The sequence below is a fragment of the Lissotriton helveticus genome, chromosome 4_2 (genome assembly GCF_964261635.1).
Source record: "Lissotriton helveticus chromosome 4_2, aLisHel1.1, whole genome shotgun sequence".
NCBI lineage: Eukaryota > Metazoa > Chordata > Amphibia > Caudata > Salamandridae > Lissotriton > Lissotriton helveticus.
This window is the reverse complement of record NC_136064.1, coordinates 9,455,758-9,473,103: the sequence shown is the minus strand read 5'-3', so window position 1 is coordinate 9,473,103 and position 17,346 is coordinate 9,455,758. Positions and strand designations below refer to the sequence as shown.

The window sequence follows — 17,346 nt, the reverse complement described above, 5'->3', positions numbered from 1 at the left end:
CCTACTTCTCCTGCTTGTGGATGATTTAATTCTAGGAGCTTTAACAACAAATTCCCTACAGTTTCCACTGGACCCGCCCATGGGACATATAATAAGATAACTTTCTAAAAATCAGTCAGTCCGAGGAACAAAAGAACTCCTGTAAACATTTCGGAGCACCACTAACCAACCAGCGACCCTGGAACTCATCTGGAGGGCAGCCTCACCAAGGCACATGGACGCCAAGAGGAATAATACAATTTAAGGAGGAATTTGAATGTGGAAACCGTGATCCAAGAAAAAAAAAAAAAAGTAGAAAAAAAAAATCGGGGCATCCTGTAGTATGGAGCAGAGTTCCGAGGATCCACCAGCAATCTATTGACTCGGTCTCTCAAGGAGCCAGGGGGAGAGAAGAACCACACCCTCACACACAACCATGCACCACTGGGCATCCAGCAATCAGTGGTTGGGCTGGGAAAAAAAGTTAAAGATATGTCCAGGTTGAAGAAACTCTTATGCCCCACCCCCTCTACCCAATGAAGAGACCGCTTAGCATACAAAGTCAAGTGATTGCATAATAAGATTCTCAGAACCCAATAATGTACAAAATGTGTAAAGTTCAAAAGGATTTAAAACTGGGCCATTTATTAAATTAAACGCCTACAACCAATATCAGTACAAACCAAATTCGGTATTTGCGCTGCAGCACCACCACTTTCATGAGCTAAGAGCGCTTTTAACCAATAAAGGCCAACAATCCTCAACAAAAAAAAAAAAAAAGTTATCTGGCCCGAACTCGTGAATCAAGGAGTGCTGCCAATCTTCGAATATCACAAAAATTAGAATAAAAGGGAAGCTTTACTTGGCAAGAAGCAACACCCTGCCATTAAACAAAGTTCATGCTAGAAGACAGCAACATTCTCTGGCCACCTGCATATCCATAATTCCTTTGCATTACTTTGCAGAACATATCGGCATAGTCACAAAAAAATCTAAAGGGGGAGGGGGGATGCTGTGATCTCCGCATTGACCTCTGTCCCGTGTAGGCTATCTTCTGTAACTTAGTCGAAACGTATATATACACCGTGAACTCCACCTTCATGGACTTTGCCACGTGATGCATGTTCTTGAAACACAATAAAATGTATGAACACCGACAGGACAATTCTGTTCAATTTGAAGGCGATTGTCTGCAGTTAGACTTAACTTCATCTAAAAACACTGATGGCAGCCCAGGAGCACCCGACAATCCCCCCAGCACAGGCTTCAGAGGAGAGGCAAGGGTTAACTTCATGGTGGCACTTCATGTGCACCTTTCATCCAAACAGCACAAGAACAGTAGGCATAGTCAGTGCCAGAAATGGAAATATACAAGTGCAGGCACTCCTGATCCAAGAGTGCCTTGTGCTGAGGAGTGCAGTACTCAGAGTGCCAGTGCTATGCCTTCCAAATTAAAGAAGTGCAGGTACTTTAAAAGCACCGTGCATCCCCCACCGAGAGAGACTCTGCTGTCACTTATCCATCAGCAGATGCCCAAGCCGACCAATAAAAAAAGCCAGGCTGCAGCATCAAAACTAGCAGTCACTGAAAGGCCCTCACCGCATAACAGTGGTGCTCATTGATCGAAAATACAAATTACACTTCCAAACGGGCAACAGTTGTAGAAGGCAGACCCATAACCCCTTTCTGCACATTTTTTTTAATTTTAATTTTCTCAAAAGTCTCGCATCCAGTTAAAGCCATCTCTAGACAAGGCCTAAGATACCCTAGCTCTGATGGGGTCTTTACCGGTTCGACTTGGTTGTTAAGTGATGAAAACTGTGAGAGAAATGTATCCTCGTCTGATGCAGCACACCAAGAACAGCTGTAATCAAGAATTACCCATTACACTGTGGGGTTTCAGTAGGTGTGTAGGTGTGGGCGGGGGCTATTAACCTAAAAGACTGCCATCTAGACATTCTAGGTTCACTGGAAAAAATGGTAGCAATGAGCGGACCCATTCCAGTTAGGTTGAAAGGAACAAAAACATTAACCAATCACATTTTTTTAATTTTCGGCTCACAAATTATTTGGTAAACAAAGTGCATGTTACAAAAATTGAAGGTGCATTTTACAAAAATGGTATTTTAAAATAAAAAAGTAACACAAGTCTAGAGCTCCTTTGCAGAAGCAATCCAACTGATCTTTTGTCCAGTAGTCCATTGTTAAAAGAATACCTTTAAAAAAAACACTACAAGTTCATAGAAAGAGTATTAAAATAATATTTCAGACTCAAGTCTTGCAACAACGTCAGGAGGCTCATATGTAGCTTTTGGTCCAATGTCAGGGCGTGGGTGTCTAGTTTCTGCCCGAATGCAAACAGCTTAATTGTGCTTTCTACAAAATGGGGGTACCAGCTGAATTCTAGCAGTGTCCCCTAGCCTGCACATGCCAAAGATAACCAAAATGTATCCTTGAGTAGATTGTAAGTCATTGACTGCCATGAGGCTCAAAGAGCAACTCCGGGGTACATCCTCTGCTCACAGTGCATGGAGCCAGCGGGGTAGTTGGACGCCACTTGACCATATATAGTTCTGCCATCCGTGAATGGTCCAGAGGTCATCAAGATTGCATGCTCACCCCCTGGCATATAGTTTAAGTATGGTGACTGCATATAAGGCTGGCCAGTTGACGGAGGGTGCAGGAACTGGGCACCTTGCGGACATCCCACCAAGGAGAACTGGGCCGCCGCTGGCATGTACATGTTGATGTTCTCTGGTCCCGGATGACACATGGTGTTCTGAGGAGGCCGCGTATCCAGTGAAGGGCGCATCACCGAGCTGGAGCTCGAGCTGGAGTGTCGGGACGGGGTCCGGTCTGAGGGAGGGTCCGCCTCCAGTAGGCGGCTCTGTATGGGCGGAGGACCGCTCTGCAGTCCCTCTTCATCCGCTTTGATGCACTTGCAGCAACAGATGCCGACGAGCGAGCCAACGATGATGAAGGTGACGAAGACACTGCCCACTAGCAGGAAGGGCAGGTACATGGGCACTGGAAGCAAAAAGGGAGAGAGTTAGAAATTATAATCAAGCAAAACAAGGCAAATTCATACACCACAGTAAACAAGTTGGCGCCCATGAAGTGAGGTGCGCAAATATTTACAGTATCACTTGTAACTGCAAAAGTTGTTCATTGTCATCATATCCACAGAACGAATGTAATACAACAGTCACAAATTGCCTTAGCCCCAAATCACTTCCTACTACACGCCCAGAAGTTCTTACATTCAAAATAGAGAAAAGGGTACACTTTCGACCCAACTCAAATAAGAGTGCTGAAACCGGGGCCTGGGATGAAACATTGACTCAATGACGTCCATCTTCGCGCTTTACGGGCTACCCCAGAAGCACCCCCATAGAGTAAGCTAGGCCAGTTTATTTTCAGAAAATGTTCGCACATTAACTTTATCAGCCTTTGTAGCGATGGTGTAGCTTAAGAGTGGTCTTCCATTTGGAACAAAAAACATCCAATTACTATTCCATTCCTTTCTGCAATTCTCCCACATGGCACACCGATGACCGAGCCATCAGGAACGCCTAACCATTGCTACCTTACTGGGGAGCTGGGTATTATGTACTTAAGTAGTGACTCATCACAGACGCTAGACAAAGCGAAGCACAAAGAAGGTACCATAACCACCCAAAAATGGAAAAAAGCTGATACACATTCCATACTATGATTGAGAATGTCTTATCCTCAACAGGTAGTATCCTTCTCTCTCTGGTGCAAGAGACCTCAGTAGAATGTTCTACTACTTACTGGTAATCTTTATTACTACTAATTCTAGTGACAGTAATCCTGTCAATGCTGCAGACTGTAGATGCTCTGCCCACATTGGGGTAGTCACTGAAGTTTCTCAAGATTACTCTTCAAGAAACCAGATGCAGACCACGAAAACTTGAACACCTGCCACGCGGTATGAAATATCTACTCTATTTGGAAAGCCCTGGAAAGTTGTGCAGTGATGAAGCTTTAGCCACCTCTTAGTTGAAAACAACCTACGTGAACTGCAAGCAGGTTCTAAATTAGTAGTGGATGCACTTCATATAGTAGATAGCGACAGCCTTCCCTCCTTGCTCTCCTCTGCCTCTCAGCTGCATTAGTGGACAATGTCAATCATGCCTCATTGATAATCTTGGAAGCTTGAAAGGGAATCAGTGGCATAATTTTAAGCCACTTTAAAACCCGGCTGGCCAACCATTCGCAAAGGGTCAAAGCAGTGAGATCAATTTTCAGTCCTTCAAGGCGCATCCTCTGTGCACGGAACCCATCACATGCCCGCCCAACAATCTATTCTCTCAATCCATCTGTATGCCAACACCCACCAGCACTCAATGGTCTTCTCTTCATAGACATGCCGCCCGTGGGAAGATTGTAAGAGATCTTCAGCCTTGAAGCTCCTGCACCACTTTAAGCCAAAACTCCCAGAAACCCTGCGACTTGCCCCACCATGGTACAAGACTGGCTCGCCTGCAAGCCAGTCATTATCAAAAACACAAGCCTTAAGATTTATCAGAGACAAAAACCTGAACGTGCATGGCCACATCAATGCACTAGTTAAAAGCACCCTAATGGACTACTCCAGGAATCAAATTCCTTCTCCCTACTGAAGAGTTCAAAATCAGTGTACAATCTCTTACCATCAAGGCTTGATTAAGATATCTCCCTACAGCCTGACATTCCCAAGACCCACGTGGCTCAGCTAAAACTGCCTTCAAGCTGCAGCCAGACTAATAGGCAGTGCCTGAATATCAGACTACTCAACCCCCATCCTCCTCATCTTCAGCTGGCTTCTGATTGAAGTTAGACGCTTATTCAAGATGGCCAGTGCTGTCCACCAAACACAACAAGGAAGAGCCCCAAACTATCTTGCGATTCCAGCTCACTCCGATGTAAAAGATTTCAAATGTTTGAGCTCGTCTTAGCGCAAGTAACCCACTATAGCGAAGCGTCTTGCTCACTTGAATTAGTGAGCGCTGTCCCAGGGAGAGCGGTGAGGAGATAGAACTCCATTCCCTTCCTAAAACCATGAATCCCGCCTATGAGGGTGATCTACCATGGTGATGCCACTTCCAAATATGTCCAGCCCCACCTCTGACTGGTGCCGAGAAGACAATCAACATGATTCCAATATGTTTCCAAGACTACACCTCAACTATTTCAACTCCATACCTGCACCACTGCTCACCCGAGTGCTAATCAGAGGCATGCTTTCTGCCCCTGTATTTGCCCACTCACTCAGACCTAGCTACTCTTGCCCAGCACGAGGTTCTGCCCTTTGAGCTTGAATGTGTAGCCGCACGGTTTAATACTTTTCTTTTTTTACTGCCCGCTTGCTTCTGTGTAGAGCGCACAGCTACCTTAGGGAGTCTGGTTCATGCTATAGAGAACCATAAAATAAAAATTAGGTTAACTTATGAACATTTGGAGAAAACGAAAACAAATCTGTAAGCATCATGGAATGCTAGCCGTGCCCACCCTGCTGGACGCTAGAACGAGGCAAACACCCCCTTCTGCCTGGTCTATCCAAACCATTGAAAGTCAACTACTTGGTTAAGGATGAGTAGAACTAAGGGCAATGAAGTTTACCAGTTAACTATCACAACATCACTTCTACATTCCCCGTCCCAGTTGTTACTGTGTGAGAAACACAAAAGTTCAATCCCAGCCTGGAGTACAAACAGAAGCCCACAGAGAGCCACCAACACTAAGTGACTATTAATGACAATACAGATCTAGGTCGAATGGAGAACAGACACAGAGAAAGCTTAAGAGCCATAGTTCTAAGGTCAGTAATGAGTGATGGTATGTGAGGAAATTCAGGTGGCTGTGTGATAAAGTTCAGAGATTTTGGCGCCAGTTTTAAATTTCAAGAAGTGAGTGAATGACCAGTGAGAAGGAATACAGAAAAGATTTTCAGGAGGGAAACTAAAGAGATTCCCTGTCACCAATGCTTCGCCAAGGGCTCAGCTAACACCTCAATTTCTGTCCATTGAGCATGAAACCTGCAAAGGGAACCTTTTCTCAAACCCTTTGCAATGGACCTGAAGGGCAGCAAAGAAGCCCCAACCAATTGACGAAAGGGCTGAACACCACCACTGGAAAGAATCCAGACACTTAGAATAAACCTTTAGAGGAAGAGGTGTCAAGAATTCCGCATTGCCTTAGCTAGGTGATCTGGAAGCCCCCCCATTTCTCACCACAACTCTCTCAACCCCCAGACCGAAAACTGAAGGGACCCCCACATCTACCACAAAATGTTCTCCCCGCCTCTTTTATTGGGACATGGGTAGGGATCTTTATTGCTGAGGATTAAGGGTAGGCGTGGATGCGCGGGGTCCAGGTCAGAGCCTACATGAGGCGCCCAATTCTCAGGGTGGCAGCCTACAGTCCTCATTAGGAGGACTAGATCGTATTATCAATGCGAATTAGCTAGGAGGGAGAGAGTTACTTTGAGGAAATCAGTAATACGGGAAATGAACCGTATTGATGTTATTAATGTGAATTTTAAAGACAAAATTAGACGTTTTTCACACATTAATTACATCACATGTACAAAACTTCTCCAGCCCACCTGTGTGCATTGTGGCCCAGGTGGGGAAAAAAAAAAAAGTTTGAACTCCTTTATTTAGGGTGCTCGCATTCTATCCGTTGTGCATAACTAGAACTATTCACCGAGAGTATTAACATGGTGTTTGTATTTTAATTGTGAGCAAGTCTGCTGACAAAAGTGGGGAGTGGGCACCGAAATGCAGGATCATTAGTCAATTTCAGGGTGCTTACACCCTTTTGCTGGTACTCGACAAACGTATGCAGGTTTCACCCCAGTAACTGGTGCAAGTGTGCACCTTAAGGGCAGGAGTAAATCCGACCTCAATGGAATGTAGAATGACCCGCACAAACGAAGTTGCGCGGGTGGGGGGGGGGGGGGCGAGGGAACAGTGTCTCTCCACAGATAAATATTATCCACAGGGCGGGCGCACATTTTTACAACCAGGCACGTGCAATGTAGGCTGGCGTTGGCCACACTTTTGGATGCAAAGGCCGGTGCCCTTGAATACGCCTGGCCTGGAAATAGCATTTTTCGGGAATGTTTGTAGAAATTCTAAAGGGCAGCAAATGTTTACAAATTACAGCCTTGGCATACGGGTGTCCACTTTTACACCCAAAAGGTTAGTTTGTGATTCGAGCCATGGACAACGACACGTATAAATGCTGCACTGAGTACACGAACCACGGGTGGGGAGCTGAGGGGGTACCTGAGAGTTTCAACAGATGACCCTGGGCGCCACCAGGAAACCTAAGTACCCCCGCTCCTGGGTAGATAACCTGCTGCCTGACCCCCGAACCTGGCGAGAGTGGCCTCCATCAAAGGGAGCTCCAAGCGCCATCCAAGCCTGGAATGTCTCTCACGGCTGAACCCCCAAAGGAAAACACGACGTGAAACCATACACCGAGGGCCTCTCAGATAAAGCAGCTCGTTTTCAACCAACTTCGTGAGACTGTCAACCCCGGATGCTTCAACGGAGGAGGGGCGGGGGCGACACCACTAGCCATCTCCTTCTCATAGGAATAGACAAACAAAAACCTGCCTTTGCACACTCCCAGCATCCAACAGTGGCGCGCCACCCCCAGGCACCAGAGGCGCACCGGCCACCCCCAGGCACCAGAGATGCACCCCATCCCCAGGCTCCCGCAGCGCTGCATTCGCACTAAGCTTCCAGCAGCCACTAGCGCTGCATTCCCACTAGGCTCCCAGCAGCGCTGCATTCCCACTAGGCTCCCAGCAGCCACCAGCGCTCCATTCCCATGCACTCCCAGCAGCCATCAGAGCTACATTTCCCGCCAGACTCCCAGCAGCCATCAGAGCTACATTTCCCGCCAGCCTCCCAGCAGCCATCAGAGCTACATTTCCCGCCAGACTCCCAGCAGCCATCAGAGCTACATTTCCTGCCAGACTCTCAGCAACCATCAGAGCTACATTTCCCGCCAGACTGCCAGCAGCCATCAGAGCTACATTTCCAGGAAGCCATCAGAGCTACATTTCCCGCCACACTCCCAGCCGCCATCAGAGCTACATTTCACAGCAGCCATCAGAGCTACATTTCCCGCCAGACTCCCAGCAGCCATCAGAGCTACATTTCCCAGCAGCCATCAGAGCTACATTTCCCGCCAGACTCCCAGCAGCCATCAGAGCTACATTTCCCAGCAGCCATCAGAGCTACATTTCCAGACTCCCAGCAGTCATCAGAGCTACATTTCCCGCCAGACTCCCAGCAGCCATCAGAGCTACATTTCCCGCCAGACTCCCAGCAATCAGAGCTACATTTCCCGCCAGACTCCCAGCAACCATCAGAGCTACATTTCCCGCCAGACTCCCAGCAGCCATCAGAGCTACATTTCCCAGCAGCCATCAGAGCTACATTTCCCGCCAGTCTCCCAGCAGCCATCAGAGCTACATTTCCCAGCAGCCATCAGAGCTACATTTCCAGCCAGACTCCCAGCAGCCATCAGAGCTACATTTCCCAGCAGCCATCAGAGCTACATTTCCAGCCAGACTCCCAGCAGCCATCAGAGCTACATTTCCCGCCAGACTCCCAGCAGTCATCAGAGCTACATTTCCCGCCAGACTCCCAGCAGCCATCAGAGCTACATTTCCCAGCAGCAATCAGAGCTACATTTCCCGCCAGACTCCCATCCGCCATCAGAGCTACATTTCACAGCAGCCATCAGAGCTACATTTTCCTCCAGACTCCCAGCAGCCATCAGAGCTACATTTCCCAGCAGCCACAGCTACATTTCCCGCCAGACTCCCAGCAGCCATCAGAGCTACATTTTCCACACATTCCAGATAACAGTGCAATCATTCCCAGAGTCCCAGCACTGCAGATGTATGCACCACACAGGCCATGTGCTCACTCCGCTGCTGTATCCCCACCACACTTCCTGCAGCCACCAGACTCCCATTCTCCACACACTTCCAGATACCAGGGCAACCATGCACACACTTAGTGCACTGCTAATGTACTCTCCACATACACCAGGCAGGCACATATGAAGCTCCCAGCAGACGCTGCATCCCCCAATACACTCAGCAGCCACCAGAGATGCACCACGGAACACACTTCCAGGAACAAGTTCAGCCATCCCTACACACTTACCACACTACTAATGCATTCCACATACTCCTTCCTACAAGTGCCCGTATGTCAACCCCAGTAGATGACTTCAAACTTGTGGGCAGTGGGTTATCAACCTTTACAACAAAACTTTTACCCTGCATACCATGATAATGCAAGTACCATTACCCCGCAATACCATTAGAACGCATGGCATTACATTTTATATGCTTTTACAACGAATATTATATATACATATACACACACACACACACACACACACACAAAACGCATCGTCCCTATCTGCCAGGAAAATAAAGCTTACCTGCTGAAATTTACCGTGTGTGCTCGTTCCAGGCGCGCAACACCCTTTGGAATCAAAGGGCTTCAGACACCCCCCCCCCCTTGTGTGTGGCAGCCTGGGCTCAGACGGCTCCCGGGCACACACAGCCGCACCAGAGCACTTCACAGGTCTTTAAAGACCATGTGCATGTTAATGGGGCTTTGATGTTGTGTCACCCCTTCCAACAGCCCCTGCAGCTTCACTCTGCCAATTGCTTAAAGTTTCAGCCCCCCCCCCCCGGATTTTTTTCTTAGCCCCCCCCCCCCCGAAATGTTATCTTTATATATCTCCCAACATAGAGTTTGCCTGGAATGAGGGGAGCCCACAAAAGTACGATTCTTCTGCCACTTTTTAATGGAAAGAATACATATCTGGACAGCAGTGATGCCTCGCTCGAAATGAAATGCCCCGCCCAACGTGTTTCATGCTAATAAGCACTTTCTCAAGGGCCACGGACATCATGTGAGGTAATGAACACGGCTAGTTAATGTTGACAGTTGTAAAGATCATTGTCCCCGCCCATCTGGGCGTGGCCACCCCAGTGGCCTGTGGTAGCTGTAGTCTTGATGATTCTCAAGTGAGTCGCCGTGCACATCCACCAAATTTCAAAAATTCCTCACATGATGTCCGCGGCCCTTGAGAAAGTGCTCATAAGCATGAAACGCGTTGGGTGACACATTTCATGCGAGGCATCACTGCTGTCCGGATATGTATTCTTTCCATTAAAAAGTGGCATAAGAATCGTACTTTTGTGGGCTCCCCTCATTCCAGGCAAACTCTACGTTGGTATATATATATATATATATATATATATATATATATATATATATATATATATATATATATATATATATATATATGAAGAAAGCAGTCCAGGTTCCGAATAGATGTCGGAACCAACGGTCGGGACCTCAAAATACCTCGTACCCAGCAGTTAACACAGCCTCAAAGAAAGTAAATCCACCAATGGAGAACAGGGAAGCCGTAGTTTATTTAGGATATATATATATATATATATATCCATCCCACCTGTGGGCTTGTCCAGCATTACAATAACTACACATTTTGTAATGGTCCCATTGGCCCGTAACATTATTTTTTGAAGGGGGTACTCCGTTATAGACCATCTTACCCTACCTCATATATACTTTTAATTATTCCCTCAAACATCCCAACCCCCAAATGCTGCATGCGTCACCGCCTCACTTGGGTTCTACCCATCAAAGGCCTCACTGAACACATCTTTCATCAGAAAGAGTCACCAGCGTACCTGCGTATATATCACATAAGTTCTGATGCCGCCTTCCCCCCTCCAGTGTGCTTTTAATTAATAAACGCCATTTGTACATCCTCCACACTTCCACTAGGACCCTTCCTTACCCTCTCTCATGTGAGCCCTTCTGTACCCCCCCTCTACCCCACTTGGACCCTTCTGTACCCCCCCCCTCACTTGGACCCTTCTGTGCCCCTCTCCCTCACTGTCCACAAATCTCACGTCAATGCTCGCTTCCACAGTGCCCCAAATCTCTCAATCCGTCACCCCTCGCTTACCAGGACCCCTCCATATCCAGTGTACGCGTTTTTAGGTCTCGCCTGTCGATGCGCATGCGCATCGAGCTTGCGAGCCTATTGCGGCTCAAACAACCTTTAACTACGAAGCAATGAATCGTGGCGATTCCTTGCAGTGCCCGTGACTTTTAAGCTCAATGCGCATGTGCATTGAGCTTAAAAGCGCGTGCACAGCCGCCCGCATTCCTCAGACACCTTTGAAGTGAAGCTTAGCTTCACTTCAAAGGCCCGGCTTCTTCACACCCACATGCCGCTCTCGCTCTCCCCGCTCCGCCCCCTCCCCTGCCCGGCCCGGCTTCTTCACACCCACATGCCTATGAGCTTTGGACAGGCGCTTCTATTTGACAAAATGTATCTTTGCAGTTAAGAGACGGTCGCAGGCGACATTGCAAGGCTTATTCAATCAGACCCACGAAGCTTGATAGGCCTGCAGAAACACGAACGGAACTTTCCTTCAACAAATGTGGCATTTTATAAAGTAGAGGATCACAGCCTAGTTTAATGCAGCAATTACCATAGAAAAGATACTTCGGTTGTGTTTTTTAATTTTTTTACATTTCTGATTGTCATTTGTGACATACTTATGCATCTTGCAAGAAAGCTCAAGATTCATATTTCAAACTCCTGTTTTTTTCCATTCTACCAGATTAGTTCGACTTAATTGTGAATTTTGAAACTATTCGACGAAGCAACACACACGATTCGTATAGTTATTTTTCAGCGGTTTAAAGCCGGTGTGCGGTTGCTGTTTCAAGGCACGTGCCACGGCTCAGCGTGTGACTATTTATTAATAATATCTTTAATTGTGTGTAATCCTTTAAACGGGATGAGCTAGAGCTCCGGAGTGATTAAGCTCTGTTGTTTGCTGCACTGGTTAGAGCTGCAATTCCAGGCCTTAATCCATCCCATTGCTTGTTAGGGGCCGGGAACAAGTAATCTGATTTTCCCATTCGCCCCGAAGAGGACAGCAGTTGGATATTTCACAACCTTTCGCTTCAAATTGTCAGGACAGGGGAGAGATTAAATCTACATTGTACAGTAATCTGCCGGGCAACCACCGCCATCCGTAAAACGTCTGCCCTGTCAGCATGGTTAATGCTAGCAGCACAGACCCGGCAATCACTGCCAGAAAACAGCGACAAGCAATTTCACGCGGGTACCGGCGAGGTAGAACTGTAACCTTTTCATCCGTGTTTTTTGGACAGATTTCTCAGAAACTGGATTTGTGAGGGGGGCCCGCATGACTTCATCGCTCCCCAAGATCAAGGCGCTTTTTTTTTTTAATCAAGCTTGCCCACGAATTGATCGGCTCCATATCTTGTGCACCACAACGGCCCATTCAAGGGGTGACAGGTGTCTGACACCGAGTGAAACCGAAGGCGCTCCCGGCTAATGAGTGCCTTCACTGGAGCCGGCTGTCGAAGATACCATACTTCAATGCTTGGTTAAGTAGAAACCGACACACCCACTGAACAACAGCACAAACATGTTATTTGTATTCTTTATTTAGCTCCGTGGTTCGCTTGATATTAAGACGTTTTAAAAGTATTGTTACCAAGTGGAATATTGCTATAATAAATGTGTGCAGTAAACACGCGTTTAACTCCGGGACTACAAAGGCTGCAGAAAGCCGCAAAAACGGCAATAGATGTAGTCAAAATTACTTAATGGATTTGAAGGGCTGAACACTGACAAATTCATAATCTCCTTTAAAAACGCAGTTTGCTTCTGAGCGAACAGCCGCGACGCCTCTGCCTTGATCGTGCGCTGTTCAGATTTTTGTTTTCAGTTCTCGTCCGTGTGTTGCAGTGGGGTCTGCTCGCTGGGCCTCGCAGTGCCAGCAAATCAACAAGTATCAGAGAGGGGTTTCATCAGTCAGCCTCACTCACCCCCACTCACCCTCACTCACCCTCACTCACCCTCACTCACCCTCACTCACCCTCACTCACCCTCACTCACCCTCACTCACTCACCCTCACCCCCACCATCACTCACCCTCACCCCCACCATCACTCACCCTCACCCCCACCATCACTCACCCTCACCCTCACTCACCCTCACCCCCACCCTCACTCACCCTCACCCCCACCCTCACTCACCCTCACTCACCCTCACTCACCCTCACCCCCACCCTCACTCACCCTCACTCACCCTCAAACCCTCACCCTCACCCCCACCATCACTCACCCTCACCCTCACTCACCCTCAAACCCTCACTCACTCACCCTCACTCACTCACCCTCACTCACTCACCCTCACTCACTCACCCTCACTCACTCACCCTCACTCACTCACCCTCACTCACTCACCCTCACTCACTCACCCTCACTCACTCACCCTCACTCACTCACCATCACTCACCCTCAAACCCTCACCCTCACTCACTCACCCTCAAACCCTCACTCACCCTCAAACCCTCACTCACCCTCACTCACCCTCAAACCCTCACCCTCACTCACCCTCAAACCCTCACTCACCCTCAAACCCTCACTCACCCTCAAACCCTCACTCACCCTCAAACCCCCAAACCCTCACTCACCCTCACTCACCCTCACTCACCATCACTCACCATCACTCACCATCACTCACCCTCACTCACCATCACCCTCACTCACACTCACCCTCAACCCCTCACCCTCAACCCCTCACCCCCTCACCCTCAACCCCTCACCCTCAACCCCTCACCCTCAACCCCTCACCCTCAACCCCTCACTCACCCTCAACCCCTCACTCACCCTCACTCACCCTCAACCCCTCACCCACCCTCAACCCCTCACCCTCTCCCCCTCACCCTCTCACTCCCTCACCCTCACAACACATATTGTGTTACAATAGGTGTCACACATTTGCGAAAGATAAAACTATCTAGAGATGTAGCATAACGACCAGAGCTGCCATATAAGTCACATAAATACAAAACATGTTGCATTCCAAATGCTATAGGTGTCACATTCGCAAAAGTTATAACTATTGGCATTGTAAATGACAAAGCCATCAATTTAGCAATTTTAACAACGAAAACATAAATAAATTGTCATTTACAAGACCAATAACTACAACTTTTCTAATGCGAAACCTATTGCATTCCAACCCCACTCACCCACGCAACGTCACTCACACACGCAACGCCACTCACACACGCAACGCCACTCTCACACGCAACGCCACTCTCACACGCAACGCCACTCTCACACGCAACGCCACTCTCACACGCAACGCCACTCTCACACGCAACGCCACTCTCACACGCAACGCCACTCTCACACGCAACGCCACTCTCACACGCCACTCTCACACGCCACTCATCCACGCAACGCCACTCATCCATTTGCAAAACGAAAAAAGTTAAACTCTTCTATTGCGAGACCTATTGCATTTTCAATGCTTGTTATATAGCGCTGACTTTACCCGAAGGTGTCCGAGCGCTTCACAATAGGTACAGAACTGATACATGAGAACATTACAAGTGAACAAATTACAAAAGCAAACGGTGCATTGCAGGAGGAAAAAGTGACCTGTGCAGGTTACAAAAGCGTACAAAGTACAAGTAGAGGTATAATACTGCAATAAATGGCAGACACTCAAAACACAAGAACAATCGTTACGTAGGCAATGGTGGCACTTGTGCAAGTATCGAAAGCAAACAAAATGTAAGAGGTAGCAAACAGTGTGTTACAAGAGAAAAGTGAAGTGTGCATGTTACTGAAGAGTACCAAACACAGGTACAAGGATAATACTGCAATGAATGGCATACACTCCAACCACAACACACTGAGAAGGCACTTCCAAAGTCTTGGAAGTGACTACCTACCCACTCCGCCCCTCCCCCACGGCCATGACGCACTCACCTGCGGGCGGGTAGGTGCTCCCGACCTCCTCCAGCTCCTCGGCGGGGCCCTCGGAGTAGTCGTTGCTGCACAGGCCCTGGTCCAGCCGGGCCTCCGGCGCCGAGCAGCAGTAGCGCAGGCCGCAGGTCCCGCAGCAGAAGGAGGCCTCGGGCGCGTCGTACCTCTCGGGGCACTGGAAGCCCCCGCGCCGCTCCCCCGGGGGGCTCCCGTCCGCCCAGGGGTGGCAGTACTCCCCGGCCGCCAGCCGGAGCAGGGGGAGCAGCAGGAGGAGGGCTCCCTCCATGAGGGCACCGCGGGACAAAGCTCCGGGCAACAGGAAACGGGCTCAAATCGCCTCAAGCGCTTAAATTAAATACTGAAAATACAAACGGTAAACTAAAACTGTGCTAGGGGGGGTGCTACCAATTTAAAACTAACATAGCGCTCGGGAAGAGTTTAAACGGCTGGGTGGTAACGCTAAAAGTAACTTCAACAATAACAAAGTGTAACAAAATTCAAAGTGAATATAAAACCAACCAAAATGGACACTCACTAAAAGATTGGTTAAAAGTAAAGTAAATTAGAAATTAAAAAAAAAAAAAGTTAAATCAGAGGACCACGCTGAAAAAATAAAGTCGAGCTTCCCAAAACATTCTACTCCATATGCAGGAAAAGCAGAGCGCGGATGCAAAACACGAACTCTTGAGGGGTAAAAATGCCGGGCTCTGCAGTTTTCCGTGAACAAAGATTCCAAAGTGTTGGGGAGCCAGGCCTCCGAGCCTCTCTACCCCCCTTAGTCCTGCTCCGGTCCCTGGGCTGCTCGGGAAAGACTCCGGACAGACCGGCCACTGTCTCAGGAAAGTCCAGAGGACTGAATGAAATGTAGCACTCACTCCACGTGGACCCGCCCCCACTGCCCTGCCTAAATCCCCTCACAGCCCCCCACCCCCTTCTCACCGGGATAGGCCCCTGCTAATGAGCACAGCCCCCCGCCCAATTAAAAACACATCCTTGTTTGTATTCAGGGGGCTTCGCTCCGCATTGTGTTGCGCTTTGCCACAACCTTGCACAATTTCTGCGTAATCCTTTAAGTGGCTGCTCCGAGTGAAAAGGGGCCGCGGTTTACGCGCCTGGGCGTGTAATTGTGCATGTGCTGAGTGACACTGCGAGCCAGCCCGGCTTTGTGGCGAGTGAATGGGCCAAAAATATTCCACGCTGGGCGCGGAGAATGCATGGGGCGCAGAGGGGCGCGGGCTGAATGGCGCGGTTTGGGTAGAAACACGCATGCACATGTTACTACGCCGTGTACTCTTTTCAGGCTGTCAACACGTCTGTGTTTTAAAGGTCCGGACCTCGTTTTTTTTGTCACACATCGTTTACAACTTGCTCCTGCGGTTGTTTGTTTTTCTCAGCACGTTCGTTTCTTGGAGGCAATGATTTAAAACTGAACCACTAGACTAGTTCCAGATCTGACCGGTTTTTATGGACGATGGAAAGGCTAGTTTACTTTTCTGACTCCAGTCCTGGAATAGAAAGTGCTGTTTTCCGCCAAAACACTGCACGAGGCTTATTTACTATTCTACCTCCAGTCTTGGTCTATTTCGGGGAAAGTTGATAAAATCCCGATTTATTTTTAAGAAAGGGTTGACAAGTTGCACGTTTGTATCAGGCCAAGTGGTTCCTGGGGGGCGCTCCTCTAGGCAAAAAAAACAAGCATTTACAATGCAATGGTTTCGCCTTTTGAAAAGTTTGAGCTATTGGCATTGTAAATGACAACATTTGTATTTATGTGTTGGTTTTGAAAACAGATAAATAAATGGCATTGTCATTTACAATGCCAATAATTTAATCTCTACACTATTGTGCAACCACCCAACACATGCACTAAACAGCAAAATACATATACACAGCCCAGGGGGAACACTGTAGGGTGTGGAAGGAGAGCTAATCGCCCCTGGCGCCACACTGCACACTGAGCAGGGACAGAGAAAAATATGAAGCTATGCACACCTAGGACAACAGTGCAGTTACCAACTCCTGGCCTAAGAGTAAGTAGCATATACTTATATATATATATTTTTTTTTTATAGCGCTAGTCATACCAGTGCAGGGAGTCGGAGCACTTTACATGAGATGTTATACAGACAATGAACCAAAAGTGTGCAAATCAGTCTATAGAAAATGCTACATAACACAATGGGGATTATAAGGTGTAGTAATCACGTCATTCATGCTTATTGGCAGTATATTTCAGGATTTAAAACGTACCACAGTGGTTGGCTAATGAGAATACATTATAACCAAAATTAACCCTTTTAATTAACATTAGGATAATATAAGAGGGGGAACGGGGGTGGGGGGGCTAACGTTCTACCCGGCACTGATGAGAAAACGTCGCAGTCAAGCATCACAGTGGCCCCGGGGATAACCACATAATGTCTTCAGACAGCAGCTTGCTGGTAAAGGGCAGAAA

General features: G+C 48.0%; 1 protein-coding gene across 1 annotated transcript; it reads right to left on the bottom strand.

Annotated features, from left to right (window-relative positions):
* Positions 1-2,345: 2,345 nt before the first annotated feature.
* LOC144752017 (protein shisa-1-like) lies at positions 2,346-15,753 on the bottom strand. Its single transcript, XM_078639978.1, has 2 exons — positions 14,895-15,753; positions 2,346-3,006 (listed from the first exon to the last, which is right to left on the bottom strand). Exons 1-2 carry the CDS (start codon positions 15,175-15,177, stop codon positions 2,468-2,470), a joined length of 822 nt encoding a protein of 273 aa, XP_078496104.1. The 5' UTR covers positions 15,178-15,753; the 3' UTR covers positions 2,346-2,467.
* Positions 15,754-17,346: the final 1,593 nt, after the last annotated feature.

Excerpts from the sequence above, each read along its gene's own strand:
- LOC144752017 (XM_078639978.1), bottom strand. The coding sequence starts at position 15,177 with ATGGAGGGAGCCCTCCTCCTGCTGCTCCCCCTGCTCCGGCTGGCGGCC. Across the intron at positions 3,007-14,894 it reads GAGCACCTACCCGCCCGCAG|TGCCCATGTACCTGCCCTTC; the intron begins GTGAGTGCGTCA and ends TTTTGCTTCCAG.